Source organism: Trachemys scripta, chromosome 3, assembly GCF_013100865.1.
Source record: "Trachemys scripta elegans isolate TJP31775 chromosome 3, CAS_Tse_1.0, whole genome shotgun sequence".
In the NCBI taxonomy this organism is placed as follows: domain Eukaryota; kingdom Metazoa; phylum Chordata; order Testudines; family Emydidae; genus Trachemys; species Trachemys scripta.
In genome coordinates, this window is record NC_048300.1 from 188715530 (window position 1) to 188739768 (window position 24239).

Consider the following 24239-nt stretch of genomic DNA (forward strand, 5'->3'; position numbering starts at 1 on the left):
GGGTAAATGTTATTGTCCCCACTTTACAAATGGGCAAGTTGAGGCAGACATAAGTGAAGTGATTTGCCAAAGATCAAATAGTGTGTCAGTGGCAGAGCCTGGAAGAGAATGCAAGTTTCAAGACAACCAGTCTGGTGCCTTATCCCCTGTGCTACTTCTTGAATTTATTTTTCAATAATTGATTCTTCACTGGTTTGTGATTAACCACTGAAGTGTTGTTTACATTGTTGGTGGCATTTTGTGATCAGAGGAGTAGGTACCTTGCTTTTCACTGATGCTCAGAAAATCAGTTCAGTGAGATCTACCTCCTCTAGGCTTTAAGCAAAGTATCCCCAAGGTATATTAGACTTTAAGATAAAGACCAGTGTTTACTTCACCACTGCCTTTTATTGTTCTCTGGTAGTTGTCTGAGTTGGATTCACTGTATGTACTGAAGTCTGACTAAGATATATTAGGAAGAGCAAACTATTAAATATAGTTGCAAGTGCTCTGAGCCAGGAAGGGGTTAAAAGTGAGCTAGCCTTATCTTTGACTTTGGTGGAGTATAGTTTGTTGATTTAAAGCTCTCCGTAAATGATTGTTGGAAACCTGTCATGTGTACCAGTGCATTCAAAAAGCACACCACAAACACTGCTTCCTTTTAAACAGTGTTTATCTGTTGCCATCTCCAGCCCCTCAAGATACCATAAGAGAGGCAAAATCCAACCAGCCAGCCAGCATGGAAAATGGGGGCTTTACCAACGTCTATGAAAATGTAGAGAACACTGGCCTCTATGAGATTCCTGATTCAGAGGAGGCAAAAGAGGAGATTCCTGATTCAGAGGAGGCAAAAGAGGAGATTCCTGATTCAGAGGAGGCAAAAGAGGAGATTCCTGATTCAGAGGAGGCAAAAGAGGATCATCTTTATGAGGAAGTCCATGAAGACCCAACATCTCCTTCTCCCACCACCACTCCAGAAAGCATGGACATCAGCCGCAGTAATTCTGTGTCATCTCAGCAAGGAGCTGATGGGGAGGATGGTTCAGCTTCCTCTCAGCAAGGGGCTGAAGAGGACCAGCATCGCCAGGAAGAGATGGAGATGATGAGCCCAAGGCCCAATGATGAATGTGTAGAGAGGATGGTGTTTGGAAATAAAATCCCATCTCCTACTGGATTCAGTCTTCGCAAGAGCCCGGTCACTTCCCCCACCTTCCCAACTTCCACCAGATTTCCAGCTAACAACAACTTGGGAGAAACTGACAACTTTCAGAAGGAGTGTGAAATTTTCCTCTTTGTTAAGGTAAGGGCTTGTGCTCCTAGACATGTACAGTAGCATTAGAACTAGAATCAATCAAAGTATCCTCAGCCTCACTGAAGTGTGCGCTAAGTTCTGCCCCCAGTTCTGCCACTGACATTCTGCGTGAAATTCGCAAGTCACTTATCCCCTCTGTGACTCCCTTTTTCCATGTAAAATGGGGATAATACTGCTTACCCACCCATGTATACTGGTTTTGAGATCTTTGGATGAAAAGTGCTAGAGAGGCCTGATCCAAAGCCCATTGAATCATTGAAAAGACTCCTATTCAGTGGGCTATGGATCAAGTGCAATACATATTAATATTATAAAGGAAAACAAATCTTCAAAATGAAGAGCGTCAGGGAAATTCTTTCCTATGTTCATCTTTGGAACAGATCCAACTTATTTATTACAACAAATTGGATTAAGTTATTTCTGTGATGCAGATTTTAAGTGCCTATTAGTGAAATTCAAGTCAGGTCTGAATCACTAGGGCGTCAGTTTCACTCTTTCCCTTGTTGAGTTTCTAAATCACATTCACTTAAGCTCTTAAATAAATGTTGTATTTTCCTTCAGAAAACCTCTCTCTTTACACCTCCTTTCTCAATATTGATTAATCCCAGTGACTTGAATGGGACGTCTTGGGGAGTTACCCTTATTCATGTTGAATAGCCTGTATCAGAATCTGGTCCTAAGTGACCTGAATATTTTGAAAGTTGAATATGAGTTTGTGTTACCACTAATGCTCTCAGCAATTTTAACATTTGATATTGAGCATATTAAGCAAGAACATATAATGACCTTTGCATTGACGTGAGATAGTGAGAGGGGAAGGATTGTCTTTTACAAGCCCTATCAGATAATATGGTATTGTGGCCTCTCCTTAGCTAAGGTTGCAATCAGTTTCCATTACAAAGTCCCTACACCTTTGATTTGCAAAATTAGTTTGGCTGGGAAATTGCCATATTTTCTTAGAGGATAAAGGAGAACACTCTGGACAATATAAATGGATTAATCAAACTATTTTCCAATTACAAGGCATTAAAATACTATGATTTGAACATTTTTCTTTTGTTTAATGTTCCTGTCTCTCCCTCTAGGTAAAAAATGTCTTGTTACTGTCCCTCCAGTTATCCTAGTTATACAGTTAAATCCCCTTGAAAATTCATGCACTGTTAATGATTTTTATTCATAGATTTTAAGACCAGAAAGGACCATTAGATTATCTGATCTGAACTCTCATATAACACAAGGCCACCGAATGTCACCCAGTTACCCCTGTATCGAGTCCAATAATTTGTGTTTGACTAAAACACATCTTCTAGGATGGCATTCAGTCTTCATTGGAAGAATCTAGCATTTTCTTTGTGGATAGCTTTGGGTCCACTTTTTGTTCCCATTGATGCAAGTGAGAGGCTTTTGCCACTGATAGCAATGGGAGCAGGCGAGGGCATGATGTGTGAGAGCAAGTTGCCTTCTGTTGTTTGGTTACTGTTTAGAAAGAACATAAGAATCCGTCTATACTTGACAGCTAACAAATATCTTCCTTTACCTCAAGTGGCAACTGGCTCATGGTATTTGATAAGAAGGTGTTTATTATGTGGACGCTGTAAGATTTATGATGCCCTTTCCCTTTCATTTCCATGCTTATAAGTGCTTGGGTTTTGTAAACAATGTAATAGTTAAGTACATTTTGTTTCCTTAGGAAATTTAACAGGGTTCTTAAACATTTTTGGATTTTGGAATTACTACTATTTGTCCCTCAATTTATTCTTACCCCCATTGTTCCAACAGCCTACTCCTCTGCAGCTTGTGCCATCTGCAATAGCCCTTTTTCTCTCCACTTGTTCAACTCTCCATCTCATTTTAAATCTCAAGCTGAAAACAAATCTTATTTTCCTTCCTTATCTATACTGTACTCGCTTCCTTATATGAAACTTACAGGTACTCTGTAGAACATTTTGGTATACAATTTGCATGGAAGATGCTAAAAAATCCTATTGTAATTCAGCTTTATACATGTGAAATTCAGCTAATGATTAGCAAGATTGATCAAGCTGATGCCAGGAGTGAGTGGGATTCATTCAGAAGAACAAAGGGGCTGATTCTCTTCTCACTTGTTTCTCTGTAAGTCAGGAGCAACTTCATTGACGTCAATTAGTATAAAACACTTATAAGTGAGAAGAGAATCAGGACTAACGAACCTGAACTAAAAAAAAAGACAAAAACCCCAGCCCCATGAACTAGATCATCTCTTATGTGGAAATGATCTGCATCAGGGACTGGAAACTCTGACCCAGATCATTCCTTCCCAAGGTAAAACCTCTGGAAGAAGGTTTTAGAGGAGAAAATCTCTGCAAGGATCCCATGCTGGAAATCCCTCCACATCATCTTGTGAGGTAGACAGTTGTATTGGGAATCAGTGCAGGAATCAGGAGTATCTGCAGAGGACCAGGTCCATCCTCACAGTTGCCCTGTTCATGTGAACTGGCTTTGGCTCCTGGTGGCTCCTCAGCTCCCTGGCAATGTTGCTCCGAGAGAGCTGTGGTAGCTGACACTCCCTCCCCTGTGAGAGGGGTCGCCAGGCTGTATTATCTTGTCTATCTATGCAAGATGGAGCCAGAGAGGAAGTAATGTGCATCGCCACCAGCTCTGACCCCAGCCCTCCCACTCTTGCCTCCAGCTGACTCAGGTTCCACCTCTCTCCCCAAAGTGGAGCAGAGTCCCACAGAGCACATGCACAGGTTTCAGAGGTAGTTGTTGTTTCCTACCTTTCCATGCAGGAGAAAAGAGATCTGCACACACAACCATCGTGGAGGTGGTTGGGAGGGGAATGATTTGGATTTCTGTGTGATTCATTCAGGGAGCATCCCTGGTGTTTTTCACTCCTCTGTGGGTGAGGAGAATGGCAATTTAAAAGGGGTCTCCACCTAAAGATTGGGAAAGCATCTTTCTCTCTTTTACCATCTGTGATTGTTGCTAATTTAGAACAAGGACTGCAAAATAGACTTCCCCTTGTATCATCTCCATTGCATTTAGGAACTGAGCCCTTGGACAGACAACAACAGATAATCAATAATGGACAACGTGTTTCAAATACAGCCCACCAAATCCAAAGGGTTCTGTGCACCAGTATATTTTAGAACAAATGAACTATTTAAGAAATGATAAAGCATGATAAAATCAAAATAGGGGTGGCCTATTTAATTTGTACTCTGTTCCCTCTGACTTGCCCTGATGTCCCATCTGGACTCTGCTATTCCTGTTTTTTCACCATCTGAGCTTTGCTCTCTATCTATCTCAGTCTTGCATCTGAAGAAGTGAGGTTCTTACCCACGAAAGCTTATGCTCCCAATACTTCTGTTAGTCTCAAAGGTGCCACAGGACCCTCTGTTGCTCTCTATCTGGTTCACCCTTGTTCCCTGCAGTTGGGCTCTGCTACCTCTCTGACTCCTCCCAAGGCTCGGCTCTTTTTCCTTTTGGTGCCCCCGAGACTATGCTCACCTCCTTTTCTAATTGCCCCCCAGTGGACTCTGCTCAGAACCCAGCTTCTCTCCTGATAGGGTCTGCGCCCCCTGGCTGTGCTCTGTTTCCTTTCTGATTCCCCCAGTGGCTGAACTCTTCATCCTTTGGGTTCTCCCCACAGCTGGGCTCTGCTCAGCTGGCTCTTCAGCTACCCACTCTGGCTGCGGATCCTGTGATTGCTGCTCTGGGCTGGATGGAGTGCTGTGTCTGACTCATCTTAGTGAGGTTTGCTGGATGATTGTTTTCAAACTATTGTCATCCTCTTCTGGGTTTGCCTTCCCATACACTTGGTAGCAATCTGGAAGGATCCCTTCCCTTTGGCAGCAGTAGCACACATGCACACACACACAGATCCCTCTCTCCGTCCCTCCCTCCTTCCAGGCAGCAGTAGACCTTTAGGACTGGTCAGAGATGTCAACCTCAGACAAAGATGGCTGCTGACAGAGCCAGGGAGAAGGAACCGGAAAACAAAATGGCAGCCAACTCACTGTATAATAATCTGGAAGTAGCTCAGTCCAAACTCATTTTAGATAGCTGTAAATGCTGGTGCATGCTGACTCTTTACCACAGTATCAAACAGTCTCAATCAAACTTCATGATATTTTATGGAATTAATTTGCACCCTTTTATTATTGAATGTACCCAGAAAATGTTAAAAAACATTAAACCAGTCTTCCTCTTAATTCATCTTTCAATGAGTCTTAATAGTCAATGGATTGTTCTGGATTTACACTAGTTTAACGTGGAGCAGAATTCAGTATGTGATCTTTATCAAGAAGCTTACTGTATTTCTAACGATAAAGTACAACAAGCATTAACCATGGAGACATTTGTGCCAGTCTAACACGTCTGGACTTGTCACATCCATTCAGCACCTATTTAATAAGCCTATGGTTTCTTCAAACAAAAGCCCTTGAAAACTGAAATATGATCGATATACAACTTGGGATACTAGTTACATGGGGCAGCTTGACTTAGATGAAATTTTATATAGAAATATAGCTTCTTCAAACCCACAATACATGCAGATTCTGAGCATCTTTTACCCATAGTGTGGTTCCCTATTCAGCACTGCGCACTTGTGCTTGCTGAACTCACTTGCTGTTAATGCACAGGGCCCGGGCAACCTTAACTTTGTCTTTTCCTAAGGTTTGAGTGCTTTACTTTGCAGCCTTGATGTTATTTCAATCTACATTTTTGTATTAAATTTTGAATAATATTTTATCTGTTTTTAACTGTTCTTTGAGAAAGGAGCTATGGTTCATATCCTCTCCACTCAGAAATATGTCCTTAAAAAGCACATTTCGCACACCAGAAGCACAGTTCCCTATCTTTGAGCCAAAGGAAAAACTATTTTGCCTGTTGCACACAGATAAGCAGTGTAGATTACATCCAGTAAAGGACAATGGTTCATATGGACAATATTACAGTATAAATTTAACAGCAGCCCATGCAATTGTTACACAAATGGGAAGTTTCAGAGTAACAGCCGTGTTAGTCTGTATCCGCAAAAAGAAGAAGAGGAGTACTTGTGGCACCTTAGAGACTAACAAATTTATTAGAGCATAAGCTTTCGTGGACTACAGCCCACTTCTGCATATGCATATGCATCCGAAGAAGTGGGCTGTAGTCCACGAAAGCTTATGCTCTAATAAATTTGTTAGTCTCTAAGGTGCCACAAGTACTCCTCTTCTTCTTTTTACAAATGGGAAGAAGGAATAAAGAATTCATAGGAGAGGGGAAAGGCAGCCTCTGAAAAAGGATAGAGGGAGTGAATGTGGATGTACAGGAGACAGGAATTTCACAAGGACAAAATCTTTTAAAATAAATCCTGGTCAAGAAAATGATGGAAACTGTTTAGAAGTTTTGAGACAAGGATGAATGCTGTGTTATAATCTGTGATCATTATTTTATGATGTGTAAAAGGAAAATACCCTGCAGAGTACAATACAATTTTCAATATATTACATCTTACTTTTTAAAAAAAAATAAAACCATCAGAAGGAGAACTGAATAGGTGGAAGCATGAAACAGATTCAACGCTCCATTACTGATCATTGTGGTGGTTAGCAGGGACATTCTGAGAACTAAATGCTTCTCAGTTACCTACACAGGAATTCCCCAAACTTCACGGGAATTGCATGTGTGAATTTGAGGGCAGAAATTGGCCCTAACTGCTTTGTAGATTAGCATTTACATTCTTATCTTTTAACTCTTTCCACTGTGACGATTAGATCTGTTCATTAATTTTCTCAGGCGTTTATCAGCCATGAAGGAAAGCACATTTACTGTCTGTAGGGACTGATCCTGCAATGTGTTGAGTCTTTCCTGGAGGTGCTGAACTCCTTCAGCTCCCTTCACAAGTCACTGGGAGTTGAGGGCACCTCATTCCTTATTTCCAGGATTGGGCTGTTAGAGATTAATGGACAATGGTCAGAGACTCTGTCTGTTCTCAGTAGATGATTATAAGGACAGGCACTTTAATTGTTGCAAAGTGAAAGTTTATTTGTGAGATTACACTTATTGAAACTACATACTTTTCCATTTATTAGTTTCCCCGTGGCCTATGAAATAAATGTGGATTGTACTGAGAAAGTTTCATTTTTAAATATTTATTGATGTTTTGGGTTAATAAATCACATGCTGTAAACCTTTAGTGCTAGAAAATTAACTCAAGAGCAATGATGCACTGAACTGGATGCCCTTTACCCATCTTAAACAGGTGGTAATTTTGGTGCCCATAGGAGCATGGCTAGTTGAGCACTCATAAAAATCATGGAGAGTTGTTGGACCACTGAATCAAGATGAACATTTGTAATTTTCATTGGGAATTTTGTGTGGGCAGCTTCTGTTAAGGCTAGGGAAATTTACACAAATGTGAGAATTTTTTTCAGGTTGGGCCGGATTTTCAAATGCTGGTTTGTTTCTGTGGCCACAGCGTGCAACCACAAACAACTGTAGGTGTAATTTTCAGTGCATAGTAATGAATGCTGGTGCAAAACTGTATCTGCAGTTATTCCCTCCAGCAAATTTTGCACACACAAAAATGGAGGTCTGGTTAAAACCAGACTGAAAATTTATCCCTATATATGAGGATGAAATAATTATAATAATTTGGATTTATGACATTTTAATTTTAAAAAAATGCTTTATAAATATTCACTATAACACCTCTTTGAAGTAAATGAGCAAATGTTTTCTTTTCACATATGAGCCAACTGAGAAACGCGTAACCAGCTCCTTGGGGTCTTTTAAGCTAATTGAACAGCTTGAGCAAGGGAATAATTGAAAAGCTTTTTTTCCAGAGTGCTCCAATTATGGTAATACCAAGACCAAGTTGTGATAGAAACTCAAGTTAACTAAAACAACAAAGGTGGTGGAAATGACTGATGGGAAAGTCAGGGTCCTAACGTTATAACAAATTTGTATAAACTTACTCATGTTGGCCCAGATTTTTAACAGTATTTTGGCATTGCTTTGCTCAGTGGTGCAATGCCTAACTGATTTAGGAGCCTAAATCTCATGTTCAACAGGGATTTAGGAGTCTAGGCTCCTAAATCAGTGTGGCATTGTGACACTGACCACAGCAATGTCTAAATATCTTTTAAAATCTGGGCTGTTGACTACTGCCTTACCCCACCAGTAGTCTGGTTGATTTCAGTGGGTCTACTGGTGCAGTAAAGCACTATGTGGCATGAGTAAGGGCATCAGAACTTTCCCTTTGTTTGGTAGACTTTATTCAGTATATCTTTGTCTTTCATGTTTTGTCCCTTTAAAATCTTCTTTGTCTCGGATTACAGAACCTAGACAAAGCTCACCTTCCCAGTCTAGTATCTTCCTAAAAAACATTTCTAACTGTAGCTGAATGACCAAGACCATCCTCTGAGACTCCACCACTACCTCTCCATTAACAAACAGCCATAACGCAATATTATAGCTGCAGAGTTAGCATCTGCCTTCAGGCTTCAAGAGCATTGTGTCACTCGTAGTCTTGGGGCCTGCTTCTGATCTCACACTGTTGAAAGTAGGAGTAACTCTTTTGAAGTCAGAGTATTGTACTGTAAATCCAGTGTAAGGAATATCACTATCCGCCCCCAGTCTCTAGTAGCCTAGAGAGCAGGAGGACTCGGGTTTGTCCACAGCATGGCTTCATAATATGCTTTGCTGCCACTTTATCAGACAGTAGGATGGTTACCTTTTAAGTCTTAATGTCTCACCCAAGAGAAAAACTGACTTTCTCATCTATGTTTCTCATCTGCGACAGTAACCCTCTGAGAGGAGAATTGTGTTTTGGTTCTCTCTTTACAGCTTGATTTATGTTTATGTAAATTTTTTTCTGTGCATGAGAAGATTAGCAAGCTGGCAATTCTGTCCCAGATAGTCCGGTAATTATGAATGGGACATTATCTGTTATGAACAGAATGTGTGCTTTAGTACCAAGGCGCAGCACCTTGCTTAATCTTTCGGGTACAAAGGGTAAAAAGCTTTACTCCTCACCTCCATTGAATGCGTGCCCCGTTCATGCACTGTGCAGATGGGCCATTTCTCCCTCTGGAAAGGTCCATGAATCAATGGGAAGCCGACATCACTGTGCCACTTCAGCTGTTGGCTCCAGCCGCTTGGCATAATACAGTAGCATAGCAACAGCTTTAAAATATGGAACCGTATTGTTTAGGAAGCTATTACTGCACTGAGATTTCAGTGACGACAAATGAAGTGCAAGTATGTGGGTCACAGTCAAGGGAAACTGAAATGAGTGTCACTTGGTTAAAGGAACTCAGCATTTCCCTTCCCTTATTCTTACTCTTTTATTTTTTTAATTCTCTCCTTGATGTTTAAAAATACCATTTCCCTCCCAACCAATTGTGTTCTTTTCCATGTAAACACCTTGGTTGTTTCTATGAAGATTTAATGGAGCTTTTATTTGTGTTTTGGTTAATTTTTTATTGACAATATCGCTGAGGATGACATCTGTGTAGTAATACTGTGCACTGCTAAACAGTTACTGTCTCTCTCCCCCCAGAGTTGGTTGCATTTCAGTGGCAGGTGAATTGATTGCTAAGCATAGTTTGGACGTTGAGCACCATTATAACCTTAACATTTGCCACCCCAGCTGCCTTAATCATGGTATCATCCTACATTTAGAATAGGTGACATACAACAATCACTGTGGTTGAGGCAAATGCTTATTTTATAATGGTTCCCACTGTATATGGGTTATTTGTGTGTATAGTACCAGGGGATCCTGCAGTATGAAAGGTGTCAGAAAAAGGATATTTTTAAAATAGCCATTTAAAATCTAGACTACATTCCCCATGAGATCCTCTTTTTCTGTGCTTTCAGTGGGCTGTGATGATTGGGCCATGAATGATGGCTCAACATCCTATGCTGATTTGATGTGCCACTAGTTGGGCAACCTGTTTAGTTCAAATAAGAATCAACTCCCACCTAATCCCTTTTTCCTGAATGGAATCCATGAACATTTTTTGTTTGTTTTTGAAGACTGGATAAAGCTTGACCAAAGGCTCGATGTCACTGGAATTATTCTTACTGACACCAGTTCTAGACCTGGTTTGTGTAGGATTTTAACATGAACACTATGCAGAAAATCGGTGTGTCGTTATTTTAGGCCTTGCCCCTGATTGAGGGACCTTTTCCACCATTCTATAACATGTTTGTTGATCGGTTTAAAAATATCACATTACCCACATTTTTGCCTCTCATTAACACCATGCCTGAGTGGTTTCGGAAGGGCACATGACATGATAGCTGTTCAACACCTTTGTTTATTAGCTTTTCTATCAGGATGTAAACAACTACCATCAAGAGTACTTAATAACAGTGCTTATGTATGCCTATTTAATGACATAGATTATGGCTCCTCATGCAGCTGCTCCTGCTTTAAAGAACACAGCAGGAGATGCTTGGATCCTTAATGAACCGTTGGTTTCTATCTGAAAGCAGGGTATTTATGTTTAGACTCCAGCGACTGTTTCTTTTTATACCACCTTGGATATATTTGTGTGTGACCTTATTAAATGTTGCTGCATCACTCACAATGTTGCCATACATTTGTGACCTTAGTGAAGATGTAATAACACAATAGAGATGGGCCAGAAATGTAAATTGGGTTGGGCATGGATCCAATTCCCCAGAGTTCAGGGGTCTTTGAGCCCAGTGTTTTGTGTCAGGCCCAACTCTAAACATAATAGCAAACTTTGCATTTCTATAGCAACCTTCATCCAAGCATCTCAAAGCACTTCACAAACCTTAATGAAGTAAGTTTCACAACACATCTAGTCAAGTTGGGATATGTTGTCATCCCTACTTTACAGATGTAAAAACTGAGGCACAGAGAAGTTAAATGTCTTTCCCAAGGTCACACAGAAAAACTATAGCAAAGTCAGGAACAAAATACTGATCTTCTGGCCCACAGTTGTCTGGATAACATAGAATCTGGGAGAAGTGGAGAAGTTCAGATGACCTTTACTTTCAAAATATGACTAATTGACTGATACTGCAATAAACACATTGCAAGTGGGCTAGAATGTGATGAGCAAATCACACATTAACAACATCCATAAGGCTTTATTTAATCTCTCATGCATTTAATAGTTTATTTCTAAATTTGAAATTTCATTTATTCTGGCATGTTTTCCTGTCAACAGCAATTGCTTTTCGTAATGCTCCACACCTTCTGCAAAGTGCCAAAGGCCCACAACTCCCCTTAACATCCCTGAGGGTTGACAATGCTCAGTGTCTCGCAGTTCAGTCCTGAATGTGAAGTTCACTAACTCCATGTTTCATAGACTTCTCTCCAGGTTCTTAAGTGAGTTTTAGAGAAGGGTTGCTCCCCAGTGTACACTATCACTATGTGTTTGTATATTCTTGGCATCTGTAAATAGAAACTCAGTACTATATCAATACAGATTATTTGACAGGAGGCAAAGATGAGCAGCAGGAGCTTTGTGTTTAAACATAAATGAATTTGGTCTTTGTTCTGACCTCTAGCCAAATGCACTTGCATCTTGTTGAACCTTTCCTTAAGGTACATTCAATTCAAACAGTGACATGCAATAGGACTTCTATACCTGACTGCACAAACCAGTTTTGCATACACTTTTGTGTTACAACTTAAAGTCTACTTGATCTAATTTTGATATTTGCATCTTTAATTGTAATGTTGACACCTTGTTGGCCTGGCATTAGGGTGAGCCTGCACTATTCAGAGGCAGCATATCATGGGCCAGAGTGGTCTCTAGACATCATTGGTGATTCTTCATTAACTAGGAGTAATGGGATAAAATTAAATCAACTTAGAGCAAAAAGAAAATGTAGTCTGAATTTGAGGAGATTGTTCCTAATTTTTACATCTATTAGGGGATAGTTTCCCAAGGGAAATAATGATCTTGGAGTCATTGTGGCTAGTTCTCTGAAATCATCCACTCAATGTACAGCGGCAACCAAAAAAGCGAACAGAATGTTGGGAATCATCGAGAAAGGGATCGATAAGAAGACAGAAAATATATTGCCTCTATATAAATCCATGGTACGCCCGCACCTTGAATACTGCGTGCAGATGTGGTCGCCCCATCTCAAAAAAGATATATCGGAATTGGAAAAGGTTCAGAAAAGGGCAACACAAATGATTAGGGATATAGAACAGCTCCCATATGAGGAGAGATTAATAAGACTGGGACCTTTCAGCTTGGAAAAGAGGTGACTAAGGGGGGATATGATAGAGGTCTATAAAATCATGGATGGTGTAGAGAAAGTAAATAAGGAAGTGTTATTTACTCCTTCTCATAATACAAGAACAAGGGACCACCAAATGGAATTAATAGGTAGCAGGTTTAAAACAAACACAAGAAAGTATTTTTTCACACAACTCACTATCAGCCTCTGGAACTCCTTGCCAGAGGGTGTTGTGAAGGCCAGTACTATAACGGGGTTCAAAAGGGAGCTAGATAGCCATTGATGGACCTATCTTCCATGAATCTATTAGCCAGGATGGGCAGGAATGGTGTCCCTAGCCTCTGTTTGCCAGAAGCTGGGATTGGGTGACAGGGCATGGATCACTTGATGATAACCTGTCTATTCGTTCCCTTTGGGGCACCTGCCATTGGCCACTGTCAGAGGACAGGATAGTGGGCTAGATGGACCTTTGGTCTGACCCAGTATGGCTGTTCTTGTGTTATGAAATCCTCATCATTTGAAACTACACTAGACAAGGTACTGGAGAAATATACTTCATGGCACAATCCTACATTGGTATGGTGTGGCCTAGATGACGTAAGAGGGCTTTTCACATTCCCTATATTGTGATTGAAGCAGGAAGACCAAATTAATTTCAAATACCATTAGAAACAGGGCCTCTCAGCATCCCCTTTCTTGTATGCATCATGATAGAAGTAGTCCTTGAAGAGAGATCCAGAAAATATTTTTATGTATGAAGATTACACGCTTCCAATATTTTTCAAAAATGTTCTCTAATGGCTCTGTTCTGTAAGGTGCTTAGAACTCTGGCCTGAACCAGCAAAGCTTTTTAGTATATGCTTAATTTTAAGCACATGAATAGTCTCATTCATATTGAGAGTGACTTCACATTCTTAAATTTAGGTGTGTGCTAAAGTGCTCTACTGAATCAGGCAAGAATTCTCAGCACCTTGCAAGATCGAGCCCTAAGGATGTTTGAAATGGATCACAATGTTCATGTAGGGAAATGCTCAATGAGAGAATTGTGTGGTGTCACCTCTCACTTTACAAAGTGGTATAGTTGAATCAGAATATTATCATAGGGAGAGGATCATGGAAGAATTTTGATGTCATAAAATGGGAAACTAGATTGAGCTAATTATTGCATTACGATTTCATTTGCTATTGTTCAAATACCTCTACATTTTTGATCTCTGAGATTAAAGCAAATGAAACTTGCCAGAGCAAATGTGTAAAGAGCTTTTTGTCTAGCATTATTATTTGAGTGATGAAGCTTGTGTCACTAACAATATATTGGCTGCTCCCTGGGTCTTACTGAAATTGAAGGGACTGCCTTTCTGAACAAATGCTATATACAGGGGTGACATTTCTACCCCATTTAAGTCAAAGCACATTTTGCCATTAACTTCAGTAGGGGTAGGATTTCACACCAGATACCTTAATGCATAGGTTTTATTCTCACCAATGTACGGTACATTATGTGGCCAGTGGTTAAGAGGAGGCCTTTCTTCTGTAAATGAAGGAATCGGGTGCATGGAGTACAACAAATAATCCAAGATAAATATTGTCTCAGCTCCACACAACTAAGAGCTCCTTTATGAAAAGCATACAGACATTGTTTTTCTCCCCCATACTGCTGTAGTCTAGTAGAGTGTATTTAACTTCATCAGACACACATTTTTTTTTCTAATTTGAATAAATGTAGTTTTATCAAGAGTGCTGATCCATTGACTCAGATTAACTTTGGTCCAGTCCTGACTGACCCCTTTACTATGCTGGGCAATTGTCTCATCTTTCATTAATGAAAGTGGTCACTAATTACTAAAGGTTGAAGCAGTAAACACTTGATTATTTGGCTCCTCCCTATCAGATTACAGAGAATGAAGTTTGGACCAGAGCAAAATTCCTTTCAAGCTTTGAGAGCTGATTGGTCCTAGGTACCGCAGCTGATAGCAACTAAAAATAGTCATAGTATAAAACCTCAGAGAACAGCAGAACTGAAAAGCATTCCTTTCTGGGATGCCAACAAGGAAGGATATGAAGAGTTTAACACGTTTCACACACATGACTGAACACATTATGCTGGTTAATTTCAGTTAACATTTACTCTTTAGATAAATGTATGTATTCTCTGGACTGGCTGACTCATGAGAGGAATGACCCTATTATATATTTTTCAAAATAAGTTTAGGGAAATATGACCAGATTTTCAAAGTAGTTGGTGACAAGTTGACTTGTGAGCATTTCTGTGAAACTGCCTGCAAAATATCTGCATTTTCATGTGCAAGGCAGTGTTTACATGAACCAGTCATGTGCAAACTGAGAGCCTGTCTTGCAACTCAGTTCTACAACTGTGCAACCACAAAACCTTCACAGAAGGTGCATGAGTGTACCTCAGGGTGTATCTACACTGCAACTTCTCAGCGTGGATAGACAGACACATCCTAGCTCTTGGTAAGCTGGCATGCTAAAAATAGCAGTGTAGCTGGGGTAACACAGGTGACGATTTGGGCTAGCCACCTGAATATGTACTTGGAGGGTGTGGGTGGGTTTATCTTCAGGCAGCTAGCCTGAGCTGCTGCCCATGCTATCCCTGATTACATGGCTATTTTTAGTCTGCTAGTTTGAGCAGAGCTAGTGTGTGTCTGTCTCCTCAAGCTGGAAAGCATACTCCGAGCTGCAATGTAGACAAACCCTAAGTGCTTTCTCCATTTACAGAACAGGCAGTATGGTCTTTTGGATTAGGCATTGGACTGGGATTCGCGAGACTTGGTTTCTATTCTTGGCTGTGCCACTGACCCTGAGCAAGTTACTTCCCCTCTATATGTTTCTCTGTCTCCTTCCAGCCTTTATCTGTCTCTTTAGAGTGTAAACTCTTTGAGGGCAGAAAGTGTATCTATGTGCTTTGTATAGTACCTAGCACAACAAGGCTTGATATTGAGCCTGTAGGCACTACCACAATATACATAATAATCACACATAAAAAATTACATTGAAAGAACACTATTAAGGTTGCAAAGTCAAGCACTCAAATGTTAAGACATGCAAGAATTAAGGTTGCCTGTGTAAGCATATTGAAGTCAGCCCCAGAACTGCACGAGTGCAGACACATTCTGGAAGAATAAACAACTGATGAGACGGGACATAAATCTGAAGACTAAATGCTGACTTAAAAACTATTAAATTACAGCTGTGAAACATGGACATTCAAACAACAGATAATAAAGAAAGCACAAACATTCGAATTTTTATAGAAGAATTCTGAAAATATCGTGGCTAGGCTGCATAATCAGTGATAAATTATTGAAGATGAGTGGAACTCAGCAGTTACTAGTCAGAGATCTTATGAAAAGAAAGATTTGATTTTCAGGGTGCATTTTTAAGAGGTTCAGTGTGTGATGCATGTTTACGGGCACTAGAAGGGAAAGATGATGGCATAAGCACATGAGACAGAAAAAGATGGACGATGTGGTGTCTTGGGTGGATCAAAAGGATTATTCATCCAAAAGGAGATTAGCAGAGGATCATATGGAACGGGCTACCATGGTTGCACACCTCCACCAAAGGAGATGTCAAATAAGAAGTATAAGCTTATTTCATCCCCCTTGTGCATATTCATTATGATAGTCTTCAATTACATCATCACTTACTATTTTTTTCCACAGGACCCCTGTCTCATTCAATGCACAGGGTGGACCTGCTTTGGGTATAAACCAGGGTTGTATAGTGAAGGAGGGTTCTGGCTGTAGGACCCCCTTTCTCATTTGTTACTGAAGTTGGGGAAAGTGTGTAGTGAATTAGGCAGTTGATTGCAGAAAGAGAAAGAATGGTCTCATTGTTAAAGCAATTGAATCCTTCTCATCCCAGTCTTAGTTTCCCTCTCTGGTTTTGCTGTCCGAGTCTCAATCTCCCCCTCTCTGCCCTCCCAATCTCTCTTTCTCCCCCACCGTACCTGGTCCCAGTCTCCTTCCTCAGCCAGTCCCACTTCCCCCCATCTCAGAGCCTCATCTAAGTTGTCCTCCTCTCCCCCTGCCACTGGCTCAGAGTCCTTGTCTTCCTCCTCGGGCTCCTCTTCCAACCTCATTTTTTCCCCTACCCCTTCATCAGCTTCTTGTCCTAGATTCCTCCCTCCTTGGCTCCTAGTCCCAGTCTCTGTTCCCAGCCAATCCCAGATCTTCCCCCACACCCAAGCTCTTTATCAGATTTATCTTCTCTTCCTCTACCCCGTTCCCCCCACATTGGTTCCTAGACCCAGGCTCTTTGTCCAGCCAGTCCCAGGCTTCTCCTCTCTCAGCAACTCATCCAATCTCAGTGTTCTTCATCCAGCCACAGGCTCTCAGTCCATCCCCTCGTCCTTCAGTGGCTTCCAGTCTCTTGCCCAACCACTCTCTTCTTCCCAGCCCCAGCCTCAGCTCACCCCCTCTGGCTCCCAATCCCAGTTTCTCTGACCCCAATCCCACTCTACTCCCAGTCTCACCAGACTCTTTGTCCCAATTTACTCCTTTCCCTCCCTCAAATCTGGCTTTTGTCCCCTCAGCCTTTGAATCAGACTGCTTCCTCCTCCACACAGCCTGAGTACTAGCAGGAAAGACAGGCTGCCTGCTCTCAGCTCCAGTGCCCAGCCCCACCCTGGCCCAGGCAGCTGAGAGAAGCAATTACAGTTGGAGTATATTCAGTCACTCTGTGGGGCTAGTGCATGCACAGGCCGGGCACTGTGGAGGAACTGTGAGGGGATGGAGCATGCTCAGTGAGGACAGAATCTTTGGAGATTTTAGCTGCTAAAATCAAAGATGTCTCTATTGAACAACTGCAAACTGTGATTTTTTTTTTTGAAAGGCTCAGAACTTGGCCAAATTTGGGCAGAATTTCACAGAGACAGCAAAAGGGACATCCCCGACACAAAGGCCTCACCCCTGCCAAATCTTAAGTCCCTGCTCCAAATCATAGGGGCACTAGAGTTTTTCAAAGACAAGATCACCATAATTTTTCAACTTGGGCAAAACAACTTATTTTCCCCCCAGCCTCATTCTTGGAAACAGCTGAACCATTCTGGCTGAATTTTTCCCAAAAAATTCAGCCTAAGGCACATGCCCAGCATAGAAAATTTCAGCCTAAACCGTTAATGTTTGACTAAGGTTTAAGCAACTGAAAACAGATTCTTATAGGGAGTGTCAGCAACCTTAATAGTAAGTGGTGCTACCAGCACCACCTATAATAAATTATTACCTTACAAACTGATACCAGGCACTCTGAATCTTCCTCCTGAGTCAGTGATTTTTAGAGCACTCTGAAAGGTATTTGCATGGACAGAATGCCTTTCAATAAAGCTATTACATTGTAATTGCATTTTGTTGTTTATAATAGCAGTAAAATCCTGCATGGCTAACAACTGACCTTGTTGATGTTAAGTCATCTTCAGTTCTTCTTAAAGTGCTCGCTCATGTCGATTCCAAGTAGGTGTGTGCACGTCACGGGCACAGATGTCAGAAGGTTTTTCCTCTAGTGGTACCAGTCAGGTCAGCTGTGGAACCCCCTGGAGTTGCGCCTTCATGGCAGTGTATATAGGTCCCTGCCGACCTGCCACGTCTTCAGTTCCTTCTTACTGGAGCTGCATGTCTCTCTTGCCTTGGCAAGCGTTTCCCCTAGTGATCTGACTTTTCTGTTAACCTGGAAATAGTTAAATAGTGTTAGTTTTTAGTAGTGAGTGGTTAGATAGAAGTTGGGGTTTCCTCCCCACCCCAATTCCTTCCCTTCTTGGGGTTCGGGGCATGCCTCAATCCCAAGGTTTTAATCCGCGTGGGACCTGCCATAAGCCCATGCCAACAGGTGACCCCCACGACTCCTGCCTAAAGTACCCGGGGAGGCACATCAAACAGATCACTGCAAGATCTGCAAAGGGTTCTGCCTGAGAACAAAGAAGGAAAGGGACTTCAGGCTCAAGCAACTACTTATGGAGGCAGCCCTCCGTCCCCAGCGGCTCCAGGCCAGCAGGACTCGGCACCAAGAACCTCTGTGTGGAGCATTCCGCCGTCCTTTAGAGAAGCTACGGCACCAAGAAAGGATTCTATGCATAGAGACCCTTGGCACCATCACTCCCCGGCACCAAAGCCTGCGGTGGCAACATTGCACCGCTCAGACTCATCGGTGCCACATAAGTGGCACAAGAAGATTGATAGAGAGCACTCGCCCCCGGTGAGACCAGCCAGGTCTGACAACTCCAGGGGTGTGCATCCCGCACAGGGGCACCCAGCGCCGTTCTCGCAGGAGTCAGCACTGTTGACGTTGGGCCCATAGAGAGGTCAGTCAAATCCGATGCTGTTGGACTTTCCTGTTAGAGAGTGCAGGCTGGAGGAGTTGGAGCTCCCTTCCACCCTGGACACATTCGAGGCGGCCAGGGACTTGATTGCACTGCAGTCCCCCGCCAGGCAGGATAGCACCGCAAGGCACAGTGCCATCCAGAAGAAAGCCCGCAATTATGAGGCACCACTCACCTTCCCCGTGGCACCACTGTCCAGCACCAGCCCACTCGGCATCGCCGTGGTCTCCACGCTCAGAGTCCTGGTCATCAGACTTGGAGGCAGAGTCCTGTTACTCCAGGCTCAGTCGGCACTGTTTGGAGCAGTGCCGCTATAGACAAGAGGCAGGGATGGTGCCGTGGCTGGCGCAGTGGCAGGGACCCGCACAATGGCCTTTTTTGATCCCAGGGGAATACCACCAGGCCCAGGGCACTTACTCCAAGGGCTCCCAGTTCATAATCTCATTGCCCTTGCTTTCGGACCTGATCTCTCAAGACCACGTCCATCTCCAGCATCCCAGCCTCGAGTCTCTCCACCTCACAGCTTGGAAGCTTCATGGAAGCTTCTGGTTAAACCCAGTAGAGCTAATGTGTTCTGAACCCATTAGGGAGGTTCTCCTTGGCAGTAGGAAGCCCTCCACCAAGACCACCTACCTGGAAAGTGGAAGAGATTCTCGATCTGGTGTTCACAGGTTAGTCACTGGTACCTCTCATTTTAGACTATCTGCTACACTTAAAGCAACAGGACCTGTTGGTATCATCAATGCGGGTTAACTTAGCAGCCATTTGGGCTTTCCATCCAGGAGTGGCAGGCTGGTCAGTCTTCGCCAACCCGATGGTCGGTCGTTTTCTTAAAGGCCTTGACAGATTGTACTCGAAAATGAGGCAGCTGATCCCGGCTTGGGACCTTAATCTGGTTCTTTCAAGACTAATGGGGACCCCCTTTGAGCCCCTAGCAACTTGCTCATTACTCTATCTGTCATGGAAGGTGGCATTCCTGGTTGCAATAATGTCAGCGAGGAGGGTGTCCGAGCTCCGGGCCCTAACCTCCAACCCTCCTTACATCATTTTTTATAAGGACAAGGTACAGCTTAGACCTCACCTGGCCCTTCTCCCTTAGGTTGTCTCTCAGCTTCGTGCCAATCAGAACATTTTTCTCCCAGTTTTCTACCCTAAGACACACGCCAACAGCCGGGACCAAAGACTCCACTCCTTGGAAGTTCAGCGAGGATTGGCCTTTTATATTGAACGTACGAAGCCATTTCGTAAGTCGAACCAGCTGTTCGTTGCAGTAGCGGACAGCATGAAGGACCTCCTAGTGTCTTCTCAAAGAATCTCATTGTGGATCATGTCCTATATCCAGGCATGTTATGATTTGGCAGAAATACTTGCCCCTGCACTGACAGCACATTCTACAAGGGCGCAGGCCTCTTCGGTGGCATCCCTGTCACAGGTCCAGATCCAGGAGATCTGCAGGGCGGCGACATGGTCATCAGTTCACACTTTTTCTTTGTATTATGCCATTACCCAACATGCTAGAGATGATGCAGCATTCGGCAGAGCAGTGCATCAATCAGCGATTCCAGGAACTCCAGCCCCGCCTTGTAGGTAAGGTTTGGGAGTAACCTACTTGGAATTGACATGATCAAGCATTCAAAGAAGAGAAAATGGTTACCTACCCCTCGTAACTGTTGTTCTTTGAGATGTGTTGCTCATGTCCATTCCTAGTCCCACTTGCCTTCCGCTCTGTCAGAGTAGCCGGCAAGAAGGAACTGAAGAGGCGGCAGGTTGGCAGGCACTTATATACACCGCCATGAAGGCGCAACACCAGGGGGCTCCCCAGCCACCCCGATGGATATCACTAGGGGAAAAACCTTCCGAGGACTGTACATGTGGTACACACACACCTACTTTGAATGGACATGAGCAACACATCTGGAAGAACAACAGTTATGAGAAGGTAGGTAATCGTTTTTTTTATTTGATATGTTTAATTCTCTGGAAAGATCACTTATAACTGCTTTGTCCGGTTCTCCTTCACAAAAGAATTGCTTAATCTTTTAAACATGATTTTTTAATGTAGAGCTCTTTTAAATCAAATTTAATTATTGTGAAAGATGCTGAGTTGATCATCCTGGGGATCGAAGATCTCTTTTTATCTTTTTAGATGCAAAAGAGGCACTGCATGAGCAGCAGTAATGGAAGCTCCCATACTCTGCCTCAAACAATGGGCATGTCTACACTGCAGCTAGGAGCAAGCCTCCCACCCCAGGTAGACAGACTCATGCTAGCAGGGCTCAAGCTAGTGAGCTAAAAAAAAAGCAGCATGAATGTTGTGGCTTGGGCAGCAGCTCAGGCTCTCAAGCCCACCTCTCAGGCTAGCATGAGTCTCCCCTGGAGCTGCAACGTTCACACTGCTGTTTTTAGCAGCCTAGCTCAAGCCCCATTAGCATAACTCTGCTTGCCTGGGCTGGGAGGCTGGCTCCCAGCTGCAATATAGACAGACCCTCTGTCACTCCACCCGGTTCTGGAAATAGGTATAAGAGACTCTCATCATGGTCTATTCAATCATTAGCCTTTGAATGTCAGGTTTTGTTGGTATGGTATGGATACCTTGGATGTGAGATGCCACCAGCTTATTCCACATAGCCCCCTAAACAGCTGTCAGATAATATTAATTGTGATTAACATAGTGAAACACCTTTACAAACATTAATGAACTCATCTAGTATCAGCTGTCAGTTACTACATATCCTGGGCTGGATTTGAACTGATAACTTCAAGGTAAAGGACTCTATATCCTATTATTGTATGCAGTGTAGTTGTAGCCGTGTCGGTCCCAGGATATTAGCGAGACAAGGTGGTTGATGTAATATCTTTTATTGGACCAATGTCTGTGGTAAGAGAGACAAGCTTTCGAGCCACACAGAACTCTTCTTCAGACTGTGTGTGGCTTGAAAGCTTGTCTCTCGCACCACCAGATGTTGGTCCAGTAAAAGATATTACCTCACCCACCTTGTCTCTCTGTACCCTATTAGCATTCCCCTAAGTCATGTGGCCCTCCTGACAGACCTTAGTCAATTCTACAGAGTTCTGTCATTGACATCTGTGTAATGATGGTGAGATTGGAAAGATGCCTGTCTGTTTTGATGAAGTCTTGCTTATCAGTAATATATGAAATTGCTGCCAGGCATTGGTCAGTATCCAGTGGCCTATGTTCTTCCTTGTTCAAGTGATCTCCTGCATGCACTTCAGAATATCTTTCTGAGGAAGGGGTGGAAGATTTTCAAGTTAAAAAGAGAAAAATTACATGTGACAACTGGCACAAAAGTTTTCCCTTATTTTAAGTGGGGCATAGTACTTGTGCTGGGCTCTTTGCACAAGGGTAATTTCACCTTTAGAGTAAGTCTTCACTACTTGGGTGTTGCCCCTAACCTGACTCCCATTTATACACAAAACTGTCTCAGCTGAGTTAAGTGGCTCTTTCAATCTGAGCTAGCTGGCTTGTCTGGGACTATAAGCATCTGCTTTCATTCAGCCTAGTAACTTACTCACTATGCAGTTAAGATGCAGGCTAAATCATTTAAATGTTGATAGTCCTCCAATTCCTTCCCTCGATTCCCCTGTGTACCCAGGACAGACAAATTCTCCTGTAATTCACTGGGAAAGAATCACAGAACAATTCACCTTACTGCAGCACAAAGCACCATGGGCTTTGCCCTCAGAAGTCCCAGTGACACACATGGCTGAGTTCAGCACCAGTGTGAGGACACAGTAACTCAGGTATGGCTTGCTGTGTGGTGGTAGACACCAAGGCTAGGCTAACCTGGGTGTTCAGCCCCAGGTGCTGATCACCCAGGTTAACTCTGCAGTGAAGACGCACCAAGCAAGGAACAACTAAGAGGAAATACAGCCAAATTAGCTTGAAATGCTTCAAGATGCAGAACCTTTGAATTGCAGACAATCATATCATTTGTTTGATAATAGATTGAGATGATCAGCTAAGAAAAAGAAGCTAATTACACTGGCAAACTTTATGGAAACTTTAGCACAAAAGTATCAAGGAGTAGGATTAAATATGAATGAGGGTAGATCTCTACGGAGTTCAGAAGAGTGATAGCTCTCTGAAAGGCTTGAGTTCAGCAGGTTGCATGTTATTCATTGATACAACGTATATGACATTGCCAGCATGATGCCAGCCAGATCACAAGTTATGAAGAGGTCAAACTTCATTAGCATAAGGGGAGAATTCAAGATGTTCAAATCTGGTGTTTCACAAGTTTATTTAAACACAGCTCTTTAGTGTCAGAATCTCAAATCTATGGGAGTTGGCTTGAGTGAGGACTGACTACAAACTGAGTTGGAACCTCAGGTTTTGGCCCCTGGAGCTGATGTATGTCTGCATAGAGAAAGTCATGGCCAGGGGCCTGTGGACATGATGATAATACAAATATTTAAGAAATAATAATACTATGATGACTATAGAAAGGTTTTGGGCTGGCAAAATATGTTGATTGGGAGATGATTTTTGTTTTGTGTGTGTTTTTTTTTAACTGATTATAGTTACAGTCTAAATGCTGAGTGTGGATGCAGTTGTACTAGTATAAAAGTGCCTTACAGCACTATAGCTCATTTCCCTCCCTAAACATTAATAAACTATTCCAATATAAAGCACCTTTTATATTAGTATAACTGTGTCCACACTGGAGGGGAATGGAATTGTATTGCTTTAACTGTACTGGTATAGTTAGTGGTACATCCTGTGAGTAGGCAAGACCTTACAATTTTATGTCCCAAATTCTCAGTCAGTCGAGTTACATCAATGGATAATTTGGCCTTGAATGTGACTAAGTTAAATAATTTAGTTTTAGTTTTGTGACAGCAAGAGGAAAACTGACTGCTTTATACTATGGAGGAGTATTTGATAATTCTACATGAAAGTGGCTAAGAATAAGACCACATCGAGGCTGGTATTCTATTCCTCTTTAGCATTCAGATTGTAGATTATTTATTTAGCAGAGGAAGGTGAATGGATTTTTTTCATCTTCTCATGCCTAATGCTGAAATAAAATTGTTCACTTGACTCACTAAAATATGTCCCTGGTTTCCTCCCTTCAGCAGCTGAATTTATGTTATATATTTAACGTTATATTTTCACTGATGCAATAGCACTTTTTAAAACATTCATAGAGTTTGACATTTGATTTCCTTTCTCCTTTTGGAAAGTATACTTAGTTGCAACTTGGTTTTTAATTGAGATGCCAGCTTTGTAATGATAATAAAAGGAAGAAAACACTGCCCTCTAGAAGCTACTCTGGTGAACACAAGCAAGAAAGAGAGCAGTTTAGTGAGTGAATATTACTTGTTCCTGCTTCAGTGGAAGTAAAATGCAGGCATTTGCAGCTTTTCCCTAAAAGAACATCACTT

The 24239-nt window shown here is 42.3% G+C and overlaps 1 protein-coding gene across 1 annotated transcript in view; it reads left to right on the forward strand.

The window, feature by feature from the left end:
- Positions 1-622: 622 nt before the first annotated feature.
- The window catches only part of CLIC5 (chloride intracellular channel 5), a 113004-nt gene continuing 89387 nt past the window's right edge, over positions 623-24239 (forward strand). The window contains exon 1 of the mRNA XM_034766657.1: positions 623-1279. Within this exon, the coding sequence (XP_034622548.1) occupies positions 719-1279 (561 nt within the window). The 5' untranslated portion in view covers positions 623-718. The remainder of the gene's footprint in view (positions 1280-24239) is intronic.